The sequence below is a fragment of the Urocitellus parryii genome, chromosome 1 (genome assembly GCF_045843805.1).
Source record: "Urocitellus parryii isolate mUroPar1 chromosome 1, mUroPar1.hap1, whole genome shotgun sequence".
NCBI classification, from domain to species: Eukaryota; Metazoa; Chordata; class Mammalia; order Rodentia; family Sciuridae; genus Urocitellus; species Urocitellus parryii.
The window spans coordinates 160,297,449-160,323,089 of NC_135531.1; the positions used below are offsets into that span (position 1 = coordinate 160,297,449).

The window sequence follows — 25,641 nt, forward strand, 5'->3', positions numbered from 1 at the left end:
GGGGCTCCATGCCCAGCTCTTCCTCTCTTGCTCCCAGACCACCCACTCACCTCCCCACTGTTCATCTGGCTCCCCTTTCCCGTCACTCCCCCATCTATACCCCCTCTCCTCCTCCCAGCTCTCCCTTCTAGGTCCCCATAATCCAGTCCCACCCACAATCCAGCCTCCCCAACCAGGCAGCAGGGTTGACACACTCACCTAGGGGAGATGGTTTCCTCACTGTGGGTGCAGGTCACAGTCCCTGGGACTGTCTTCCCAGCAGCCTGAGAAGGTGGACCCAGGGGTCACAGGAGGATGACAGCCCCACACTCAGCCTGGAATCCACCCTTCCTGGAGACCACCTAAATCTTTTTTAGGAAATGACTGGCCAAGGTGAGATCCAGCTATCAGTCTCTTACCTGGGCCTCCCCACTGGACCTGGAGCCCTTCCCTGATGATGTCCAAGGGCAGCTCTAGTACCCAGGTTCTGACCTGAGAAGCTGGGGCAGGTGAGTCCAGTGCCTGCCTGGGGCCCTGGGAGGAGGGATCTGGGTGGAGTCAGGGGACTAGGTTGCCCAGGGGAGGTCCAGGGCTGGAGACTGGAGCATTCCAACCAGGACTCTGTTGCCAGTAGACAGCTGGGACATTGTTGCCAGGAGATGGCAGAAGAACGGGCACCGACCCAGCCAGAGGGCACTTAGAGAGCCCCAAGCACCAGCATGGCCAGGCCATGGCTGGACACCAGAGGGAGAGGGCGATCCAGGACCAGGTTCATCAGAACCAGTTCCTGTGGGAACAGTACCTGCAAGAGCTGTGCACGCAGAAGCTGTACACGGAGTACCACGTGAATCCACTGTGCAAGGGTGAGGACTAGGGGAACAGAGGTGGGACACTGCAGGGTGGGTTGTGGGCGCGCAGGCAGCAGGGAGAGGCCTGCCTGATCTCTGGTGTCCAGAAAGGGTGGATTCCAGGGCCTCCCGGCCTCCTGAGACACATCAGATGCATTGAAATGCATCCACCTCACAATGAGATCAAATATATTGCATGTAAAAAGGAATGTTTTTGGGGGGAGGGGTACTAGGGATTGAATTCAAGGGCACTCAGTAAAGCCCCAGCTCTTTTCATGTTCTGTTTGAGACTTGAACCTCCATAAGTTGCTGAGACTGGCTTTGAACTTCAATCCTCCTGCCTTAGCCTCCCAAGCTCTGGGGATTAAAGGCATGTGCCATGGCACCCAACTGGAAATGGCTTTTAATATTTTTGTTTTTGATGGAATTACATTTTTCAGGGCTTTTATATTTTGTTTTTGTTATATTTTGGTTTCATTTTCATACACTAAAGGGTTTTTTAGGATTTTAATATCATCATAGCCCTTTCTTTGGAAAGGTCAGGAGAATAGACTCTGGGCAGTGCTCCCTGTCCTCCAGGTAAAAGCACCCTCCCCTCCACTCCTCTCACCCTGCACACTCCTGTGAGATCCATCTCATCCTGCAGCATCAGCAGCCCCTAAAGGACACTGGGCCTCAGATGAGCTCCAGCTCTGCCATCTGATCACCTCCCAGCTAGCTACCTTGGACTCACCATTAGGGACCTCAAACTGGCCCTCTGGAAAGCTAGGGGCTCTGAATCCCTTGCCCACCCTCTGCTTCTCCAGAAGACCCTGTGGCAGCACAAGGCAGCTGGGCCCTTCCTTCCCCAGGTGAGAAGCCTGAGTCAGCCCCCGCCTCCATCCATCAGTCCACACACCTGGCAGTCACAGAAGCAGAATGGCTGCTGCTTCACATTTCCCCTGACCCTTGTCTGTTCCTACCTCAGGGAAAGACTCCATGATACACTGGGGGTGTACCCACCTCTCACTTAATTCCACCCTCTGGACAGCAACTGGACCTGCCCCTCTCCAGCCTCACCTCCTCCCAATTCCTTCCACAAATACAGTAGGGCCTGCCCCCCCCCCACCATTGCTAGGCTCCCTCTCAAACTCCTCTTTACCTCTGAACGGCTCATTCCACAGCCCCCTATGGTACCTGCCCACCTGCTCCTCCTCCCTGAGCTCCCCCCAACTCTCTACCTCCATAGCCAGCACCCCTGCAGCCTGGCCATCTGCAGGAGACTTAGTGACTTGATTTTGCTTAGAACTCTTCTGGCTGTCTTCTGTCCCCATCACTGATTTCAGCAGAGAAATTCACTTCTGTTTAGGTTGGTTCATTCCAACAAGCTAAATAATCCCTCAGGCCACATTCATTCTGGGAAAAGTGATTTCCTCCAGTTCTTTCCCTTGGGCACAGGATTAATGTGGCCACTGTGGTGAAGTGAGAAAATACTGTAGCTTGCATTTCTGTTTACTTGTACTGTAAAGAAAAACATTATATTTTTCTAATATGCAGATAATATTACATACGGATGACATACACATTTCATATCTTAGGGGTGCATGCTCAGAAGTCTTTTTACTCCTGGGCATGGTGGCATACACCTGTATCCTGGCAGCAGGGAGGCTGGGGCAGGGAGATTGCAAGTTTAAGGATGACCTCAACAGAGACCGCTCTCAAAATAAAAGAGGGCTGGATTAGGGCTAGGGTTAGGGTTAGGGTTAGGGTTAGGGTTAGGGTTAGCTCACTGCAATAAATAAATGAGTGAATGAATAAACAAACATAAATCCTAGTAGACTGTGGCTTGTGGCCACTGCCCTGGACAGTGCCAGGCCAGACCCTAAGTCCTCGAGAGCTGTGGGACCTTGTTCCCAGCACCCAGCCAGAACCCCTTAGGCCCAGGCACTACGTGGGTGCAGAATGGGAGCCTGGTCTAGGGTGAGTGGCAGGAGGCAGGGGTTGGGCTCTGACCTGCACTGTGTCCCTGCTCTTCTCCAGTTCACACAATCACCAAGAAGCCCATGTCGTGGCATGATAACTTGGAGGAACCTGAAGATGGTAAGTCCTTGGGTTGGAGACTTCGTGAGGTGGGGCAGAGAGAGTCAGGGGGCTCAGAGAACTCGCAGGCAGAGTCGCTGCAGGGAACCTCAGGGTCCTCTGCTGTGGTCTCAAGACTACTCTACTGACCAGGCTCAGAGAGACTGATGTGCAAACACATGCCAACTCATTACTGTCATCCTCAAGAGTCCCCATGGCCTGAAGATAGGAGTCATTCATTCACAGATGTTCAGATGTTACTCACACGGGTGGGTTCTGAAGGCCTAGGAACTGGATTCATGTCCTGGTGCTGCCACTCCTTAACTGCAGGCTTCGGCCAGGTTGTAACCTCTCAGCCCACTTCTTAGAGTTGTTGGAAGGACCAAGCAAAACACCACACGTGCTTAGAGCTGAACCCGGCTCATCATGCTCAGTAAACACAGTCCTGTTCATGTTTCCACTTTCACCTGGTGTCAGGCAGTGGGGTGGGCCTGGGGGTCTCAACACAATCAGGCAAAAGGCAAGAGGGCAGCCTGTAAGTGCCTCCACCAGTGTGTGGGGTGGGATCATGGGAGACAGCATGGAGAACAGGTGCCTCCGTCAGGCAGGGGATGTGGGACTGTTGGAGCAGGTGGGCACAGGTGGTCCAGGGTGTCAGGTGGGAGGCTGTGGAAGGACCCTGCATAATGGAGAGGCACAGGAGAGCAGCATCCTCATGTTCTGAGAACAGAGGAGTTGACCTCTGTCCCTGCCTGCCCTGGACTCCCCGGGGACCTATGTCTGTCACAGCCCTGCCCCAGGGTCCAGAACAGTGCCTGGCACAGTTTTCACTCATTTGCTGACATTTGCTGACACATGGCTGAGAACCAGACGCCCCTGTCTCAGGCCCTGGCTCTGCACACAGAATTCTGTGGCCCTGGAGTGATGTGGCCAGGAAAAGGACACGGCAGCTTCTAACCGGAGACTTCTCTCCAGTCAGGTTTCTGAATCTCGTTCACCATGCTGCTCAGAAACCCAGGAAGAAGTACCCAGAGACACAGATGGAAAGTCAGGAAATCGGCTGGGAGGCAGAGTCCTTGGTAAGCGAGGCCCCTGCTCCGGGCAGCAGTAGGAACACAGGGTAGAGTGGGCAGTAGCTGAGAGCAGAGTAGGCAGCCAGCTGGCAGGGGCTTGAATTCTTTCCTTCTTGGTATCCTGAGACCTGGGGTGAGTTTCTAAGCCACTGTGTGGTGCTGATCCTGTTCATAAATGGGGACACCACAGAACCTGCCTCACAGGGTTGCTGAGAGGAGCAGTACCTGGGACAGTGCCCAGCACACAGCAACTGCTCAGTAAACGTGGCCGGGCTCCTGTGATGCAGATGGAAGAGCAGAAAGGAGTCCCTGAGCCCAGCCCAAGACAGTCAAGTGCTGCTCCAGACAGGAGGATGTCTCCAGGGGGCCCACCACGGGGCTGTGGCTAGGGCAGAGGCTCCAACAGGGTGGGCAGCTGGACAAGCTAAGGATGGAGGTCTATGGGGGGGGGGAGTCACTGGGGGGAACGTCTGGGTGAGGGGTCCTGGCTAAGCTGACCTGGCTGGATTCTTGCTGAAGGCAGGGCAGGGACCAGACCTGCTCTGGGGTACAGACAGCAAGGAGCCCACAAACTCCCAGGACAGTCAACACACAGGGTGGTGGCTCTCGCTACACTGCTCAGCCGGAGTTTTGCTGAAACTGGACGATGCAGAGGTGACCACAGAAGGCCCTAAGTCAGGCCTGGTTTAAGAGGAGGACGGCCTGAGTGGAGTTTGGTCCAGGAGAGTCCTTGACCAGTGAGAAGGAGGTGGGAGGGAAGGGAGCCTGGTGAAGACAAGTCAGCCCAGGGTACAGTGGGCATCTTAGCAAAGCTCCAGAGAGCTGGGGCTTCACGCACCATGGGAAGGTTGCTCCCTGCACCGCAGGGCATCTCCTGCAGTCAGCACACACCACAGGAAGGACAAGTGTGGGGCCCAGCCAGGCCTGCTCTGCTTAGACCCTTCCAGGCCTCCAGGATAGAATGCTGTGTCTGAGTCCCAAGAGGCCTGCTGGCACTCATTCTGTCCATTACACATGTGGGGACAGTGCCCTCAGGTGGCACAGGGAGCAAGGAAGGAAGTAAGCCCCCCAGATTAGATCCAGGTGTTGTGGGAACATCAAAGGTAAAGAAGCTGGGCTTTCAGAGCACTGTGCTTGGGACAGAGGACATGATTGATGTGCTCCATGGGCCCCAATGTGGGGACCCTGTCCCTGGCAGGACCTGGCCCTGTTCAGAGCACCCCAACCTCAGCCCAGAGACCCCTGGTAAGTAAGGCTCAGTGGGCACCTCTTTGCCTTGTGTCTCTGGGTAACACTTGCTGAAAATATATCCTCATGTGGGATGCGTGTCCAAACACTCACTTACACATACCAACACACACTCATACACATGCAAACACACACTCATATACACTCTCACACACACATACACAAACATATACACACACTCACACACTCACACACGCACACACACATGCAATGCACTCACACACATACACACTCATGCACACACATACACACTCACACATACACACATACTCACACACATACACACTTACACACATACACTTACACACACATACACACTCACACATTCACACACTCAGACATCCTCACACATTCACACAGTCACACACACTCATACATACACACATACACTCACACACACATTCACATATCACACTCTCACACACTCCCACATACCCACTCACTCACACACAACACACACACACACTCATACACTCACACACATTCACACATACACACACATTCTCACACACACACTCACACACACTCACACACATGCACACACACATACACACATAATGCACTCACTCATACACACTCTCACACATGCTCACACTCCCACATACACATTACAACACTCATACACACAGTCACACTCTCACACATGCTCACACACATGCACACACTCACACATACACACATACACAAACTCACACATACACACATACATACTCACACACATTCACACATAACACTCTCACACACTCCCCACACACACTCACACACACTCATTTACACATACACACACTCATACTCACACACACCCACACACACTCACGCCCACACATACACACTCACATACACTCACACACGCACTCTCACACTCACATACACACACATCCTCACACATATTCACGCATACAATTCATATTCACACACACATTCACACATTCACACACATACACACACATACACACACTCCCCCCACACACACTCACACACATACACACACACATTCACACACACACTCACACACACACACTCACACAGACTGGGATGGGATGAGCAAGTCCCTGAATTGACTCTCAGGGCAGCTTCTCTAAGGTGCATGTGCTGAGGTCTTCCCTCAATGGCAGGGGACAACACGTCCTCAGCGGACTTCACCCTTGGGGGGCTGTTTGGCACCAAGGAGACAGGGGCCTCATCTTCGTGTGCGTTGTCTTCTTCACGGCTCTGACCGCCAACTGGGTCATGGTCGTGCTGATCCGCGCCGACGCGCGCCTGCACACGCCCATGTACTTCCTGCTCAGCCACCTGTCACTCATCGATGCTGTACATCTCCACCATCGTGCCCAAGATGCTGGTGGACTACCTGCGGGGCCAGAGGACCATCTCCTTCGCGGGCTGCACGGCGCAGCACTTCCTCTACCTGACGCTGGTGGGCGCCGAGTTCTTCCTGCTGGGCCTCATGGCCTACGACCACTACGTGGCCATCTGCAGCCCGCTGCACTACCCGGTGCTCATGAGCCGCCGCGTCTGCTGGCTGATCGTCGCGGGCTCCTGGCTGGGGGGCTCGCTGGACGGCTTCCTGCTCACGCCCATCACCATGAGCTTCCCCTTCTGCGGCTCCGGGACATCGACCACTTCTTCTGCGAGGCGCCCGCGGTGCTGAGGCTGGCGTGCGCGGACACGGCGCTCTATGAGACGGTGATGTACGCGTGCTGCGTGCTGATGCTGCTGACGCCGTCCTCGGTGGTGGTCGCCTCCTGCGCGGATCCTAGCGGCGGTCCACCGCGTGAGCTCCGCCGTGGGGAGGAGGAAGGCCTTCGCCACCTGCTCTTCCCACATGATCGTGGTGACCTTGTTCTACCGGGCCGCCATGTACACCTAGATAGTGCCGCAGGCTTACCACCAGCCAGCGCAGGACAAAGTCTTCTCCGTCTTCTACACAATCCTCACGCCCATGTTGAACCTGCTCATCTACAGCCTGAGGAACAAGGACGTGGCCGGTGCTCGGCAGCGGGCCCAGCGGAGACTCCGGGGGCTCTCAAAGAGTGTCTCAGGCTCTGGTCGTGCGGATGGCAATGGGAACCCTGGCTTGGTGGCCGGGATCCCCCTGCAGGAATGAACTGGAGGGAAGGGTTCAGCTATGTAGAAGAAAGCAGCTAACCTGAAAGGGTGTCCCCGGTACTTCCCTCTCTCAGCTCTTTTTCTGTTCTTACACCTCCTTTTTGTCCTACTCGGTTCACATTTATGCAAAATAAATACCCAGTGGTTTCCAGAAACAAAAGTTGGAAAATTTCCCCTGGGGTTTTACCTTCTGGAGTTATTTTAAGCCACACGGAATCGTCAATGACATGGGCAGTAGGGAGGAGTGCACTGCCTGTAATCCCAGCAACTATGGAGGCTGAGGCTGGAGGATGGAAAGTTGCAGGCCAGTCTCAGCAACTTAGAGAGCCCCTAAACAGCTTAGTGAGACCCTGTCTCAAAATGAAAAAAAAAATAAAATAAAAAAGGGCTAGAGAGTGGTTAAGTGGCCCTGGCTTTAATCCCTGGTACTAAATAAATAAAGGTAGTACAGGAGGGAAGATGGTTCTTTGGGATTTAGGACACTTGGGTGTAAGTCTAGCTCACTGTTGAAAGAGAAGAGGAACATCATTTTCTGAGAACCTTCTGGGCTCATTCATAGATGGTAAGAAGAGCCACTGGGCAGTTTCCTCCAGTGGTCATTGTCTGCACCACAATCACTAGGTGCTCATTATTTCCAGTAAAAATTCAGCATTTAATTTTTATTTGCAGCACATGAGTGAAAACGCTTTATCTGATAAGTTACAGCTGATGGATGAAAGTAAAGGGCACTACCTAGAGAGCACATGAACACACTGTGGGAGGGGTCTCAAAACATTGGAGAAACATGCAAACCTGGGCTGGGGAGATGGCAAATCACGTTTCAAGTACATTAAGTGATCACCAGTTAACCTGCCCAGGTCCTCTCCATCCCCTACTGATGCTGGAATTGAGGACAGAAGGCCTGTGGGAGGGGCTGGGAAATGGCTCAGTGGTGGGGTACTCGCCCAGCATACCCTGGGTTCCATTTCAGCACCCCCTGAAAAACTTGTGGCAGGCCATGAGAAGTGCATCATGTGCCTATACAAGGAGTTTCCTCGGGGGGCAAAGGGGTGACTTTGCTAGATTTTCAGTGTCCAGGTGGAAATGTCATCATAGGAACTTAACCAAGGGCATAGCTAGAAGCACACTGGTTAGGCTCTCTGTATAAGGTAACAAGTCACATACCTGTCATTCATTCTTCTCAGCTCTGCATGAGAAGGAAGCGCTTATTGGTACCTCTGGTTACTGGAGAAATGCCAAGGGGAGTATAAAGAGTAAGGTTTATTTAAAGAACAGAAACAGACTTCTCCCTGGAGGGAGAAGGGGGACATAGCTGGTATCCAAAGAAGTGGGAGTGTCCTGCCCCTTTGTACATCTTAGATTTTCTCTTCCTTCTTATCTCTCACCACCCTGCATCCATGACCAGTGGCCAGGGTGAGCCAAATGGTGAGGGCCAGATGGGCAAGGGGAGGGCCAAATGGTGGAGTTATCCAGGCATTAAGGTAACAGCCAACTCTTAGGATTCCCTGCAAGGAACGGCTACTTCTGAGACAGGTCACCTCAGCAACAGGTTGGAGCAGGAGTAGTGGGGAAGGCCTTGGAAAGAGGAGGGGAAAGGGCAACTTTTGATTTTCTTTTTTTTTTTTTAATCTCTCTTTTTTTAAGAGAGAGAGAGAATTTTAATATTTATTTTTTAGTTATCGGCGGACACAACATCTTCGTTTATTTGTGGTGCTGAGGATCGAACCCAGGCCGCACGCATGACAGGCGAGCGCGCTACCGCTTGAGCCACATCCCCAGCCAGCTTTTTATTTTCTTTCCAACTAGCCCCAACCTTCCTGATAGAACCCAATTATTTATTATCTATATTGACTGCCTTTTGTCCCCCAGCTTCATGATCATGAATTCTCATTTGCAGGCAGGTGTAGTACAGTGTGTGTCAAGCAAGGAAGGGACTTCTCTGGGGTGATGTGTGTGTGTGTGGGAGCACATACCTTGCTGCCTCTAAAGGACCTTGGATGATAGAACCATGTGTGCAGATGTAGCTCCCTGAGTCAGGCATTTATTCACATTCTTTATGGCTGTGAGCAAGACAAAGCACCTGCACTCAGGAAATTTTGTTATAGTAAAGACTATGAAAAGACAGCAACCCAAACAGGAAAGCAAGGGGAGTAACTTAGTACCACAGCCAGTTTGTGTGTGGTAGTGTCCCAGGAAAGCAGGGAGCTAAAACTCCCAATCTCAGTTTTACATTCTGACAAAAGAAAATTTAAAGTCAGACATCAAAAGTCATGCAAGAGTACTTTATTATAGGTGACAGTAAAGTAAAACAAAAGTGAAGCTTGAGCAGAGAGCACTCTCAAGGGAGAGAGTGGGCTGTCTCCAATCAGAGAATGACAGAGAAGACAACGCTGTCCCCAATTTCACTAGTGTTTGATGTTCACTAGGAGAGCTGGGGGCCCTCTTCTGTACTCTCTGCCAGTCCGGTGTTCAACTCTTCCTTCTTGTTGGGTGGTGGGGTTATGGATCTTACTTGGTCCTCTCTGGAACTGTCATAGTGGCCATTCTTTTTAGGGAGGTTTCATCTACAGTCAATCCCACGTTAATGTGGGCACTGGGGTCAATAGCTGGTCAGAAGTTATCTTAGTGGGCCTGCGCTACTAATGGAATCTTCAATCCCAGAAAATTGAAGACACTTATGGCCATAATTCCTAGCTTCACATCAACCTCAGTGGACCCTGTCAATAATTAGTCCCATTAATCCCTTTCTCTTGTCATGTTTTACAAGTAGCTCTCTTGCTTTTGTTTGCTTTCTATAGATTAACTGCCACCATTTGATATCTTAAGATAGCTTAAAGAAGGACCTGAGGTAAGTTAAAGAATACTTTGTGACCTTACCATGCATCTCACTGCCCACTGCTAGCTCCTACCTAGCAGCAGCTGTGAAGAGAGCTGAACATATCTGTGCCCTGAACCCAGCATGGCCATCTTTGAGTGGATTCTTAATAGACACCTGTGTATGATGTTCACCAAAGGAAGTACAATAGCCCACCAAATATGGAAGCCTCCCAGAGCCCAGGGAGAGTGAAATGTATAAATGCACGTGTTAGGTCCTTAGGGCAAAATAGCTCCACTTTGAAAATCAGCACCTGTTCACAAAGGCATGACCTTCTCGTTAGGCCGGCCCCCAAAGAGTTCCTAACGATCAAAACCACAATAAAGATGCCAAGTAACAATTAATAATCACAGAACCAGAGAGGTTATTTTTTATTACTCCATTATACATGAATATATACTTAGGAAGTTTGTTCTAGCAGACTGTTGCGCCTTGCAAACGGCAGCCTGGGAGATATCCTCTGTCAATAAACCTTTTCTTGACTCAGAGATGTGTCTCTCATGGATATTTGCACCTGCTACCATAGCAACACATGGGACATGTTTACATAATTCGCAGAAATGTTCTAATACTGCCTGCAATCACAGGGATTAATCTCATGAACGCTGGGTGAACTTCAGTCACAGACAGTACATTTGTGTCAAAGAGAGCTAACAAAACTGCCCACATTTTAGGAAGGTCAGCAGCTGGACAGCACATAGGCAGGCGTCTGGTGGGAACTGTTAATTTCTGTTCTTTAATGGGAAAGCTAATTTCACACCCAGAGTTCAGTTTCAGAAAAGTGATAAAGTTCAAATTTTGTATGTTTAATACTTTTTGTATTACATTATACTTCCCACAATGGGGCAGTGGGAGCTACGTAATTAGGCCAGTATCCTCCCCAGCACTTTCCCCTCCTGGCACCCTTCCACCTGGTCCCTTTCCTCTACTGAACGCCTTTCGATTTTCATGAGATCTTTACCCCCACTTTCTATTTCTCTTTCCTCTCTAGCTGCTGCATAAGAAATAAAACACACCAGTCTTGACCTTCTACATTTAGCTTATTTATCTTAACATAATGCTCTCAAGTTCCATCCATTTTTCTGCAAATGGCACAACTGCATGCTTTTTCAATGGCTGACTAGAACCTCTGTGTATATAGAGCACATTTTCTTGAGCCTCTCAGCCACTGACAAACACCTAGGCAGGTTCTATTTTTTGATTATTGTGAATTGTGCTGCTAAAACGTGGGTATGCATGTCTCACTAGAGCATGCCAACTTTAATTATCCTCTCTAGGATAATGCTGAGAAGTAGCATATTTTGGTCATGTGGTGACACCTTTCCTAGGCTTGTGAGGCACCTCCATGCTGGTTTTCATATTGCTTAAGGGAGTCTTGCACTTTAAAGGCATTTTGTTCTCCAGCCCTTGGGGCCATTCAGGTCTAGCATTCTGGCAGACACCGCTAGAGCAGATGCAGGGCATCTTCCTGTTTGCTACCCCTTAGCCTATGTGAGTCACCTGAAGTGCTGGTGTGTGCCCAGCTGTGGAGAACTCTTCTGGTTATTGCTGAAGTACAGAACAGGATTTTTCAGGCCTAAACCCGGGTTACTTCATTTTGCAAAGCAGTTTGCCATGAGCAATTCTATTTTTAGTTTAAGAATGACTCCACACCTTATTTGTACAAGTAAGCAGTCACCACCTGCCTGGCACAGCCATGAGGCACAAACTGATAAAGAAACCATGCTAATAAGAATGACCACCTGTGCACCACTTGTGAATTCATCATAAGCAAGGGGTGCATGGGCGTGTCAGACTCGTACCAGGAAACCCAGGCCACAAGCTCATCAAAAACATCAGACCACCAAAAGCTGTAACCCCTCACTTGAGGCTTGTAAAAGGAGGAGCATCCCAAGACTGGACAGGGAAGCACCCTGACGGGTCACCTGGTTGCTCCTCAGGAGCCTTGCCCAGGACATTTGCCACAGAGACAGACCTCTGGATCTCTGCTTCAGCACAGCATGGTTTCTCCTGCCCGTGTGACCACATACAACCCACTCCAAGCTGACATCTCCAGTGGGCCCTGTGGAACCTCTGCCCTCTGAACCCTGGCTTAGAATAAGCTCTGGGCTTCGAAGAAGCTCTGTGCCTGAACAAGTTCTTGGCTAGTTCCTAATCCTACCTGACCACCTGTGGTGACTCTTTGCATCTGTATCTGCCCTCTGCCTTTGTTCTCAACTCAGACTCCTGAATCCCTGTGGCCATCTTAACCCTCTCTTATCCTTTCTGTCACCTCTGTTTATCATTGTGTGAAGTGTGATGAGTGACTTCAATGTTCCAGACATTAGTAATTAAGACTGGAATTAAAGAGCTCAGAATTGCCCAGTTTGTGACTACCAGGTGACCGATGAGTATCCAGTGACCTACTACTGCCAAAAGTGGGTAGCCTGTGAATTTATAGTTATTCAGTAAATTCTGACACTGTGTAGAGATGCGATGCGAATGTGTTTGTTAAAGGCACAGTTTGCTCATGATACCGACTCCATTTGTTCTTTCTGATTCAGGGAACGCAATGTCACAATTCTTGGTCTTTCTTTACATCTTTATCTTTTTATACAAACTTTACCCAGAGTGGCTGCATCCCAATATGCTGTCCTTGCTCAACTTTTCTTCATTTAGAAGTAACCCTTGACTTGTTGGTTAGTAGTATGATATCATCTCTTACTGAAGGAACCCAAGGAGCAGAGAAGGCCATCCCTGTTGCCATCCCTAGGTCGGATCCACTCCTCATGGCATAACTGCATGACAGCTGCTGTCACTTATTCCTGTTGCTAAAACACATTTTTATCATTGGTGGCCAACACATTTGACAGAGATATGCCTTTTCTGCAACCCTGTCACTGAAATGAAGAAAGACATGCTATGATCTAATAAAAACTGACAGGTCATCCCACACTATCTCTGAACATATCCAAGAGGTGCATATGTTCATTACCTAAGAGAAAAATCATGAGAATTTATGAAATTTTTTTTCAAGGGAATTTTAGTACTGCTATATGTTTTCCTCTCCAATTCCAGGAATTTATTGACCCTCTGCAGTTACTCATAAACATGAAGGATCAGTAACACTGTAGAGAAATAAATGCAAGGCTAGAAGACCTGGCTGGCCCAGGGTTTCTTCTTGTGAGAGGAAGCTTAATATCCCCTCAGGGAGGCTGCCAAGGCCGTGGCTGAACAACTTCTGGACAGCAGCTAGGCTGTCCCTCTGTGCTGTGGCCAGTACCCAGCCACAAAATTTCAGAGACTCCAAGTGTCAGCTGGAAAGACCCCTTCGAGGACCCAAAGCCCAGCGTGCTGAGCAGCATCTACAGGGGTCCTCCCTCAGCTCTGGCCCCAGGCTGTCCTGTGAGAACTGGGAGCCAAGTGCCTGGAACAGCCCATGCTAAGACCTATAAGCTCCCTTTGCAGCACAGGTCTGACTGCAGGACAGTGGACCTGACCTCAAGGGAAGTGACCAGATTGCTAACCTCTGATGCCCCAAACTTTCTCACCACTGTGAGACAGCAGTGTGAGACAGCAGTGTGAGACAGCAGCTCAATGTGTCCAGAGACCTTGGCTTCATGTTCCTTTCATACCAATTTCTCAAAGTGGCTTCTGTGCTGGCCCTAACATTGTGGTCATGTTAATGGCAGACAGCAATCGAGGGTAGATGAGCAGCACAGCAGGGACCAGGCCTCAACCTTGGGGCTCCAGCGTGGACCCCAACTCGGGACAGGTTTTGCTGACTTCCACTTCCAGCGAGCGGAAACCCAAAATGCACAAAATGCCAAAGCCATTCTGACTCAACAGGCGCACTCCTGAAACCTAGGACAAAATCACAGATATGGAAAGCCAACTTCTGTAAGCAGGCTTCAGGGAATCCAAAAGGAAGCACAAATATACAACAGCAGGTAGTTGTCTTCAGGGGTGCCACTAGAAGGGACCTGGAGAAGACAAGGTTGGACTGCCTGGAGCAGGGGTGTGTCACCCTCCAAGCGAGATGAACAACCTGCCCTTTGGTAGGGAGACACCGCGTGCAGGTGCATTTAAAACGCAGGGAAGTTCTCCTTGCAGAAAGTGAGTGTGCACCCTAGGTCTCCCAGGGTTGCAGGTTAAACCCTTTTCCTCAACTCCCCAGGAACCCTCCTGTCTAGGTCAGCTGTCCTGAGGGTAAGTGCCAGGATTGTGGCCAGGAGGATGTACTCTCTCTGCTATAAATGTCTGTTATTTAAACCAAAGGGAAGATGCACCCTTCAGAGCTCACCTGCAGGGACCCACCTCCTCCAAACAAAACCCACCTGCCTACACTTAACTTCCAGTCAATCCATTCACAGTAAGATGGACTGACAGAGTTACACCACCCATAGCCCAGTCATTTCCCACCTGAATATCCCTGCATTGACACAGGAGCTCTGAGGACACCTCACATCCAAACCACATCCCTTAATAAGCTCCATGTTTTAAGAGCCACCTCAGATGCATTTCAGGTAGGGAGCCTACCCCAAACCCTCCTTCCACCCAGGACTGGCATTCCCCCCGTGGCCATCCATGAGGTCTTGATTCTTCATCACACAACTCGATCCTAATGATCTCAGACAGCATCATCCACTGGAAGCCTTCATGATTGGACCTTGAGAATGTTCCCCAAGGAATGTGGAGAAACAGCTGCACTGTCTCAATAAAGATTAGACACAATGATAAGAGCATGGTCTCCTAGATACTATGTCACACTGCCCCCAAGCAGAAAGTAGAAATTTGCTTTTTTATAAAAAGAAAAAAAGAGCCTGTTATTTAACTCTTTATTCATACATCATTTCAACTTTGCAGATAATTAGCAAGAAAAACAATAATACAACTAATTCCAATGAAACCTAAACCTAGACTAACCTCTGATTAGCCCTGCAACTTTTTTTTATATCCTCTTTCTCCACTATACCAGAACACCTCATGACCATTTCCTCTAAATATCCACTATGTATTTTGTAATGATATGAATATGTTCCCTTAGAAGGAGAAAGTCCTTGTCAACTTAGGTATATAAGGTAGATCCAGGGGAGCTGCATGAGGACCCTGAATGCACAAGAACGAGACACAGGAGGCTCACCTATGAGAGGAGCATAGGGGTGCAGCACTGTGGAGTAGGAGCCCAGGAGATGGCACCAGGAGATCTTCATCATCTGACGTGGAGAGAAGGAAAAACCATGGAAGCCAAATCCCCTACTTTACTATTTCCTGAAAGACAGGTCCCACACTCAACATTTTCCTCAGAGCCCCAGTGACATCCTTGTTCCTGAAACTGTAGATTAAGGGGTTCAGCACAGGGGTGAGAATGGTGTAAAACACAGACACCACCATGTCCTTCTGAGGAGTGTGGTAGGAGCTGGGGAGCATGTAGGTGTAAACACCAGCACCATAGAAGAGTGTGACCACCATCATGTGTGAGGAGCAGGTGGCCAGGGCCTTCCTCCTGCCCTCTGCTGAGTTCATCCTGTGGATGGTGAGGAGGATGCAGGAATAGGAGCCTGAAATGACTGTCACAGGGATGAGGAGCATGAGGACACAGCACAGGTACATGAGCGTCTCATAGAGCGAGGTGTCTGAGCAGGAGAGTTTCATCACAGCAGGGACTTCACAGAAGAAGTGCTGGATCTCCCGGGATCTGCAGAATGGGAAGGTCATGGTGACAGGAGTCAGCATGAAGCCATCCACTGATCCCAGGAACCAGCAACCAGATGCCAGAAGAAGACACACCCTGTGGTTCATGAGCATAGGATAATGGAGCGGATGGCAGATGGCCATGTAGCGGTCATAGGCCATGGCTGCCAGAAGGAAATATTCTGAACCACCAAGTGTCAAGTAGAGGAACATTTGCATCCCACATTCTGGGAGTGAGATGGTACTCACACCCAGCACTTGGTCCAGGAGCATCTTGGGCACAGTGATGGAGATGTACATCATGTCCATGAGGGACAGCTGGCTGATGAAGAAGTACATGGGGGTGTGGAGTTTGGCACTGGAGTGTATCAGAATGATCAGGACAGCATTTCCAAACAAGGCCATCAGGAAAACCATGAAGATGACCACACAAAGCAGAGTTGGATGTTGGGATTGCCTGAAGAGTCCCACCAGGATGAAATCTGCCCACCCTGTGTGGTTGGTCATCCAGGTGGTGATGTCCATGAGGTTCCACCTTGGCCACCAAGAAAGCTTTGATTGAATGTTGTACAGAGGGCTGAAGTGACTTCTCAGCTGCCTCACACCTGTGCACCAGTCTGATTGTGCCAACCAGAGGACGTACCAGAGCCTGCAGATCCTAGGAGTTCAGATGACCTGTAGTAAACAATATTTTTAAAAAAGTATCTAGAAGCTCACCTGTGGGTGAAGTGAGTTGGTAACTTGTAGTGAGGTTGCAACAGTTCAAGTTCATGAGCTTCCTGAAAAAAGGAGTTTGTCAATGACAAGTGCATATTTTCGGAATCATTGCTCAAAAAAGTAGGGGACATTTGCAAACAAGGGGAATCACTAATTCCTGAGTTTAAGTTATTCAAGTGTGAAATAAGTGTTAATATTTCTGGTTTAACACTCTGGTTTTAGCTGGCATCGAAGGACTCTCAGATCTATATGGTATATTCGAAATGTTTGAAAAGTTGCTAAGACATAATTCATGGAATGCACATTTAACATTTGAACCCCCCAAGCCTATAGGACCAGGACATGTGGGAGGTTCTGTGAGTCTGGAATGACTCTGTTGTTCTCTCCAGCACACTGTAGCCTTCACACAGGACCAAACCTCTTGAGACCTAAGGGGCACCCACCCATAAAGATCCAAGGTCATGACTGGTTTCCAACCTTGACTCTTGCTACCCCTGACCTCCCCTTCTTTGTCCACTCTGCCTGAGAGATGATTAGAATGACACCTGACACAAGGTGTGGTGAGGATGAAGTGAGGCAAAGAAATAAACGTTCCCTGAATTCTGACTTTCACAAATGAAGAAACAGGTGTGCTGTTGATTGACATCTGCACTACCCACCCTTCAGAACCTGTCCTAGACCTGGCTGTCACTGCTATTGTACTGTGAGATTCCATACTTAATTTCTCCAATTTGGGTACCTATTTATATCCTCAATACTTGGTTTTCAGAATTATATGAGAAAATACATGAAAGTAAAGCTTACAATCAACGTTAAAGGAAAGTATTTGGATTTGACAATTTTATGTTGTGTTATTTATTTTATATAAAATAAAGAAGCTTTAAATATATATTTAAATAAATGTAAATATGAACAACTGTCTGAGATAGCTATTGGTATGACCCTCACTAAGCACAGCTTCCTGGAAAAGCTCTTACGAAAATTCAGCCCAGCCAGGGCTCCTCCTGGTCCATCTTCAAGCTCTGACATTTGCACTCAATCTCAGGTGCAGAACAAGCATTCGGGGATCACTGCTATTCACCAGAAAGGCTTTGGCTGTTTTGCCAACACCATCTGCTTTATTGATAGCCATAATCAGTTTTCACGGACACTGAGAGACAGAGAGTTAACAGAACTGCATAGAGAGGTATCAGGGGCAGCTCACTGTTGCCTGCTTTGTCTTGATGCTCAGCACCTCTGTGTAGACGCTGAACACAAGTCAAGGGCTTGTTAACCTTGTCTGCACTTCTAGAGGTCATTTTCAGTCTCTACAGGGAAAACAGCATCCATAATATTTGAGGCAGCATTTTTATATAGTGACAAAATAAGTAAAAAGGGCAATGAACATAAAATGTGCCCCACCTTTCTTAAGGAAATCAATAGTGGCTTCTTCCACTTTTTCAATTAAAGAGTTTAAACCTTTCCAATCTTCTGCCTCTGAAGGCATAACTGTTAAATTTGATTCTCTATCAGCCTGAGGGTCTGATGTCTCTTCTCTCTAGAAAGACTAGCAGTAGCTACAATACAAAGGTGTTTTAATAAGAAAGGAAAGTTGAAGCACATTTTCTCCCTTGCAGTATTTCCTAAATCAGATGTGATAGTCCACTTTTGACAGTCCCTGCTGGGAGGCACTGAAGCAGTGGACACAATACATGGCTTCTGATGCTGAAGCCCTAGGGTCCAGCATGACTGAGACCCACTGCAGAGGTGGACAGCAGGAGAGGTGCAGGCCCAGGGACAGAGATGGTAGGTGGGTAGGGGGTAGTAGGTGGATGACAGACAGAGGAGAGAGACGTGATAGACAGATAGACTTCCTGTCCATGAAATCCTAACCTGTTGGCAGATGAAGGCTGAGCTCTTTGGAGAATTTGAGATCTTTCCCATGAACTGAAACCACACCTTCTGTCCCGTCAACCTCTGTGGACAAAGTGGAGCAAGGAATGGACACAAACAGCTGCAGTGAAGACAGGGGCAAATTTTCTGAGAGGACAGAGGAGAGAGGGGACAGTGAGGGAGAGGCTCTGCCACTGTTTCAGAGCCCAGAACCCCAAGAACACACAGGACCAGGGACCCAATCTGCTCCACATCCTGCGCCTGTCCCACCTGCTCTCTTACTCTTCTCTAGGCACCTGCATACGTTTCATGGCAACAGCCTGATGCACTTTTAACTTGGGGAATTGGTGACAATTTTTGTAGACAAACACAGAGCCACCTTATTAGCCAGCAGCACCCAGGAATTGCTGACTACTCTCTGCCTTCCCCAGAGCCTCTGAGGTCCTCCTCTTCTTATTTCCTCCTAGTACAGACTGACAATCCAGGGTCTCAGGGTCTCTTCCTAACATCACACAAGTGATCTGAGGGAGGGCCGTGTCCCACCCCAGGGTGCAGCAGAGCACCTCACTGCCTCAGTGTCCTTGGAACGCAGTGTCCTCCCTCTGCCGTGGACAGCTTGGTCTGGTCCACCACTGTGTGTGTCATCAGGGAAACATGAATATTCTCAGGACACTTGCTTCCAGCATTGCTGGGACCTCAGGAGTGACCCCCATGTGAAGCAAGGACAGCCCTTCTCCCTCTGCAAAGTAGCAGTCTCGGGACAATTAATGCAGCTTTCTACCACCATCTGAAGCATAAGAAGGAATGTATACTCCTATGTCCAAAAATAATCCAAAATAAAAGCATAGTTCTTAAGATGTTGCAGCAAATAAATTCTATATGAAAATTTGAAAATGAGAACACATTTCTATTTGTCAGAAAAACAGGTGATAGAGAAAGATAAGGAAATACCATGAGGACCTAACAGAGCACTTCAACAGCAGGTCAGCAAGCCCTGCACAGCCATGGCCTTGAGCTCCAGGGCCACCTGCCTAGCTGAACTCACCTCAGAGCACGCTGTGCCTCACCCACATGGCCAGGGAGTGTGGCCTGGCTAAGTCACCAGGAAGAGGAGGGTGGCATCACCCCTGGTTTAGGATGCTCACTGGGGACTGGATGAGACATGTCTGTTCACACATCCTCTGGGGCCTGGAGGACACTGCAGTTAGAGCTAAGGAAGCAGCAGAGCTCTCTGGGGCACAGCTCTGGATCATCCTCATCCTGTCCTGTCTCCCTCTTTGTTCAACTCCAGACTTGACCAATGTTAACAATCCTCTCCACTCTCACACTGTCTACAATGCCTGACCAGTGACATGTAGGAGGAGTTAGTCTGGATTGGTTTATGAAACACACTGTGTGTGTGTGTGTGTGTGTGTGTGTGTGTGTGTGTGTGTGAAAAGCATCACCTCCTCAGTGACCTGGAAGCCTAGAAGGAGTCCACCTCACAGGTTCACCTCACTCTCTTACCTGTCTGCTTGTGCTCCTTGTTTCCTGTTATTCATTGGCCATCTAGGTCATTGTAATTTAGAATTTAATTTTAATCTATTTGTTTTTATTTCAACTACTGATATGCAAACTATTGAGAAGTCTCAAAGCAAAAACTGTTTCATTGAAAATTTAAATGTTTATTTTAATATATTCACCCAGATAAAAATCATGCTTTAAATGTTAAGAGTGGAGGTGTAGTTCAGGGATTATGGCTCCTGCTGAGCATGCATGAAGCCTTGAGTTCAATAACTAGCTATGCAGTAAAATGAAATTATTCCTATCCTGCCTACAAACTACAAGTGTTTCAAACATCTGTTGAGTGTACATCTGTTGCAGCAACAATGACATAGAGGAAGATGAAGTAAGATCCTTCAACATCTATTTTTTAACAGTCCCCTCTCAAAATTTGCAGTGAAATTCTTCTCAACTTTTTTTTCTTATCTATGTCTGAAACAATGCTTATCAATCACCCTCACATGGAGGTGTTGTGACAGCCTGGGTCCACATACACACACTGTTGGCCAGGCTGCCTCCTGAGCTGTACCTACCTGTGACCTGCAGGGCTTCAGCCTGTAGATGGCTTATCCTGCCTCCTTGGCCCCTGGTTTCCTGTTACGCTGTGGGATTCAGTCCTGGGGTCACCTCGAGTATGGGAGAAACTAAGAATCTGGGACTTTTCTCCCTGTCTAGAGATGGTCCATGGCAGCTGAAGCACCTGGGCACAACAGGAACCCTGTTGGCTCCAGGCTCCAGCATCCAGAAGGCATTTTGTGTTCCAGCAGCACTGCAGGTCTTGGGCACCTGGGTCGCTATGGCATCCTACCTGTGGCTGGGCTACAGTCTCCACACTCAGTAGAGAGCACGCAGCAGATACAGAGGGAGGAATGGGGTCCTTAGCTGACAGGCTCCCTTCTGCTCCACCAGCCTCACTTAGGTCATGACGGCCACTTTGTAGCCAAATCCTTGCATTAATTCTCTTCAGCTTGAAATTTGGGATGTTTTCTTTTCTTAAACTGATTTAATGTGGTTACTATGTATCAGGTGATTTAAACAGGAATGTAGTCATTTCTAAAAGTGCAGTTTTTCTATGCTCAAATCCATGGATTATAAACTGAGCTGAAATAAAAATGCTTATGCAGAAATCACTCTCTTAAAGACATCAAACAGATGTATTAAAGACATCAACCAGTTGCACAGTTTATTTTGTAAAGTAATTACCTGCAAGGAATAGTCATCTAAACATTTTGATACATACCAATAAGTTGCTTTCTGTTAACCACCAAATCATGCTACAACATCCAGCTGGAGTATGGTATTTCTACACCAGCCTGGAATATGGTATTTTTCCACCTTAGTAAATTTGTTAGAGTCATATTTGACTTGCATTTCTCACTTACTAATATATCTATATGATTTTTCATGTTTTTCCATGTAATGACCACTTTATTGGATGACTATGTTCTTTGCACATTTTTTTATAGTGAAATCTTTTCTTCACAAATATACAGTGATATACAATGGTTTATATATTCAAAACAGTAACTGAGTAGTATGGACTACAACATTAAATTTCAGTGGTTATTTTCATCAGGATTTTCTAAAGTATTGTGTTTATTTTAACAAATTGAATGATTCCTTTCAGTGTGTTTCTGTTGGGAAAATCTTTACACATTTTGGAATCTTCTAAAACATCCCCTTTCAAATTTCTAGTGAATGAGGTTGATTTTTTTGTTGTTGTTGTTATTGTTGTTTGTTTTGTTTTTTGCTTTTGTACAGTTAACTACTGAGACAGCAACAATTTATTTGGGTTTCACTATGCTAGGGACTGTTGTCATGGCCCCTTTCACATAGCTATGAACTTCCAAAGTTAAATATGCTTTTTTATAACTCATTCATTCAAAAAATTTGGTCAATAACTTATAGCTATTTATTCCAATACAGTGTATTCCAGCCACTAGATTTGGTTTACTCAGTGAAGAGAAGACTCTGCACGCCAATCCAATAGCAAATACAGGCAATAAACTGAGGGATATGTAATGTAATTTCAGGGGTTCATAAATACAGTAAATGTCATTGTTACAGAAATAAAAAGTAGTGTCCTAAAAACTATAGGGATGCCCTGAATTCTCCAAATAGCCAAAGCAGCCTTGATGAGAAGAACAGGGCTGGAGCCTCTGTAATGCTCCATTTCAAGTGATTTTTACTACAATAATAAAACCACTGCACTGTCCTAAGTACAGAAATGTGTATCAATGGAATTAAGAGCCCCCAAACTCACCCACTCATGGGTAGGCTATCAGTTGTTGATGAGGGTCCCATGGATGAGGAGTGGGATAGAAGAGTCTGTTCAGTGAATGGCTCAGCAGAAGCTGGACATCTTCCTCAGGAGAACAGAAGTAAGTCCTTTTTACTCCACAAACAAAGTTTAAATCAAGTAGAATAAGGCTTAGGTATAAAACATGAAATTTTAATCTCTAAATAAATAACAAAGGGAAACAGTCCTTCACATGGTCTTGACAATAATATTCTGGACAACACCAGAAAACACCATCTACAACATGTAAAAATTATAATGAATGAATACAAGATGCTAGAAAGCTTCTGCACAGCAAAGAAAGACATCAACCAGATGCACAGGCAGCCTACTCAACATAAAACAATCTTGGCCATCTGTATACCACATGAGGGGTTAAAATCCACACTTCAAGAGCAACTCAAGCAACATGACAGCAAAAATCAAATAATTCAATTAAAAAATAGGCATTATTCTGAATTGGATAGACAAGTGGCCAAAGGTTATTGGAAAGCTGCTGAGCATCATGGATCATCAGGAAGAGGGGATTAAAACCAGCTTGAGATACCAGGTCACATATGTCAGGGTGGTTATTGACAAAACCACGAAGGCAGGCATTGCAGAACGTGTGGAGAACACAGAATGCTTGCACCCTGTGGAGGAATCGTATATTCTGGCAGCTATAATTGAAAGCTGCCTGAGCCTTCGACATCTACTAAAAATGGGACTGCTAAGGGACTTGGTGATCCCATTTCTGGGTCTGTATCCAAAGGTAGTGAAATAAGCTCCTCAAGAACATATTCTCCATGTTTATTGTGCTGATGCCCTGAGGAGGCAAGACATGGAAGCCAACTTCTTGTCTGGCAGAAGTGGATAGATGAGGAAGACGTGGCATGTAGCTGTCTATATCTACAGGCATATAGACATATAGAATGGGTGCCACTCAGTCCACAGAAGGAGATAGTGACACTGAGATCCATGGGTGGAGAACTCCAGGCCAAGTAAATGAAGGCAGACACAGAAAGACCAGCTGTGCATGGCCTCAGGTCTATGTGGAGTCTAAGTAGGAGGGACTCAGATGCAGAGAGTAGGTTGTGGTCACCAAGGGCTGGGGTGGTAGGGACATATTCACAGGGAGAATAAGTTTTCAATTACAATGCAAATACATCTGGAATTAAAAAACATAGCACAAGGACTTTGGTTAAGAATACCATGTGGTATGTGTGAAATTTTTCATGAGAGCACATTTTAACTGTGATCAGTGCAAAGAAAAAAGAGAGCAAATCTGATAGTAAAGTTGTGAGATAATGAATGTGTTAGTTCACTCACTCTAGTAATCACATTCAGCATATCAAATGCTACAACTTTACATTGTATACCTACATATATACAAGTTTTTCTCTTCATTAATACCTCTCCATATTTGATAAGAATCAGTGGACTATAGCTAAACAGAATGAATCTTTGGTTATTTAACTCTTAGATGGTTATATAACTATTTATTTATACAGCATTTCAAATTTTCAGAGAATTAGCAGGATATAGATCACTTCTACTAATTCCCATGTACCCTTAACTTCTACACACCTATGAGGAACCCCATAACTCCTTTTGCTTCACAAAACTTTTTCCTGTTTGCACCTCATCAGATGAACACTCATCACCACATCCTCTAAATATCAACAATGTGTTTCCTAATAATACAATTTTTCCCCTAGAAGGAGAAAGTCCTTGTCAACTTCATGGAGCTGCATGAAGACTCTGAATGCACAAGCAGTGGACAAGGAGGCTCACCCATGAGAGGAGCATAAGGGTGCAGCACTGTGGAGTAGGAACCCAAGAGACGGCACCAGGAGATCTTCATCATCTGACGTGGAGAGAAGGAAAAACCATGGAAGCCAAATCCCCTACTTTACTATTTCCTGAAAGACTCAACACTCAACATTTTCCTTAGAGCCTCAGTGACATCCTTGTTCCTGAAACTGTAGATTAAGGGGTTCAGCACAGGGGTGAGAATGGTGTAAAACACAGACACCACCATGTCCTTCTGAGGGGTGTGGTAGGAGCTGGGGAGCATGTAGGTGTAGACACCAGCACCATAGAAGAGTGTGACCACCATCATGTGTGAGGAGCAGGTGGCCAGGGCCTTCCTCCTGCCCTCTGCTGAGTTCATCCTGTGGATGGTGAGGAGGATGCAGGAATAGGAGCCTGAAATGACTGTCACAGGGATGAGGAGCATGAGGACACAGCACAGGTACATGAGCGTCTCATAGAGCGAGGTGTCTGAGCAGGAGAGCTTCATCACAGCAGGGACTTCACAGAAGAAGTGCTGGATCTCCCGGGATCTGCAGAATGGGAAGGTCATGGTGACAGGAGTCAGCATGAAGCCATCCACTGATCCCAGGAACCAGCAACCAGATGCCAGGAGGAGACACACCCTATGGTTAATGAGGACTGGATAGCGAAGTGGATGGCAGATGGCCATGTAGCGGTCATAGGCCATGGCTGCCAGAAGGAAAAACTCAGAACCTACTAGTGTCAAGTAGAGGAACATCTGTATCCCACATTCTGGGACTGAGATGGTACTCACACCTAGCACCTGGTTCAGGAGCATCTTGGTCACAGTGATAGAGATGGACATCATGTCCATGAGGGACAGCTGGCTGATGAAGAAGTACATGGGGGTGTGGAGTTTGGCACTGGAGTGTATCAGAATGATCAGGACAGCATTTCCAGACAAGGCCATCAGGAAAACCAGAAAAATGACCATACAAAGCAGAGTTGGGTGTTGAGATTTCCTGAAGAGTCCCACCAGGATGAAATCTGCCCACTCCGTGTGGTTGGTCATCCAGGTGGTGATGTCCATGAGGTTCCACCTTGACCACCAAGAAAGCTTTGATTGAATGTTTTACAGAGGGCTGAAGTGACTTCTTAGCTTCCACACACCTGTGCACCAGCCTGATTGTGCCAACCAGAGGATGTTCCAGAGCCTGTAGACCCTAGGAGTTCAGATGACCTGTAGTAAACAATATTTTTTAAAAAGTATCTAGAAGCTCACCTGTAGGTGAAGTGAGTTGATAACTTGTAGTGAGGTTGCAACAGTTCAAGTTCATGAGCTTCCTGAAAAAAGGAGTTTGTCAATGACAAGTGCATATTTTCGGAATCATTGCTCAAAAAAGTAGGGGACATTTGCAAACAAGGGGAATCACTAATTCCTGAGTTTAAGTTATTCAAGTGTGAAATAAGTGTTAATATTTCTGGTTTAACACTCTGGTTTTAGCTGGCATCGAAGGACTCTCAGATCTATATGGTATATTTGAAATGTTTAAAAAGTTGCTGAGACATAATTTGTGGAATGCACATTTAACA

At 47.4% G+C, this 25,641-nt stretch overlaps 2 protein-coding genes and 2 pseudogenes across 2 annotated transcripts; 2 read left to right on the top strand and 2 right to left on the bottom strand.

Annotated features, from left to right (window-relative positions):
• Nucleotides 1-709: 709 nt before the first annotated feature.
• LOC144255890 (cilia- and flagella-associated protein 144 pseudogene) lies at nt 710-4,009 on the top strand (annotated as a pseudogene).
• Nucleotides 4,010-6,314: 2,305 nt separating this feature from the next.
• On the top strand, nt 6,315-7,313 carry LOC144255906 (olfactory receptor 2T1-like; annotated as a pseudogene).
• Nucleotides 7,314-15,425: 8,112 nt separating this feature from the next.
• On the bottom strand, nt 15,426-16,388 carry LOC144254551 (olfactory receptor 2T29-like). Its single transcript, XM_077797866.1, has one exon. It carries the CDS (start codon nt 16,386-16,388, stop codon nt 15,426-15,428), a length of 963 nt encoding a protein of 320 aa, XP_077653992.1.
• A 7,799-nt stretch (nt 16,389-24,187) lies between these two features.
• LOC144254555 (olfactory receptor 2T5-like) lies at nt 24,188-25,138 on the bottom strand. The gene has a single exon (XM_077797868.1). The coding sequence runs from the start codon at nt 25,136-25,138 to the stop codon at nt 24,188-24,190; it is 951 nt and encodes a 316-aa protein (XP_077653994.1).
• Between the last annotated feature and the right edge of the window lie 503 nt (nt 25,139-25,641).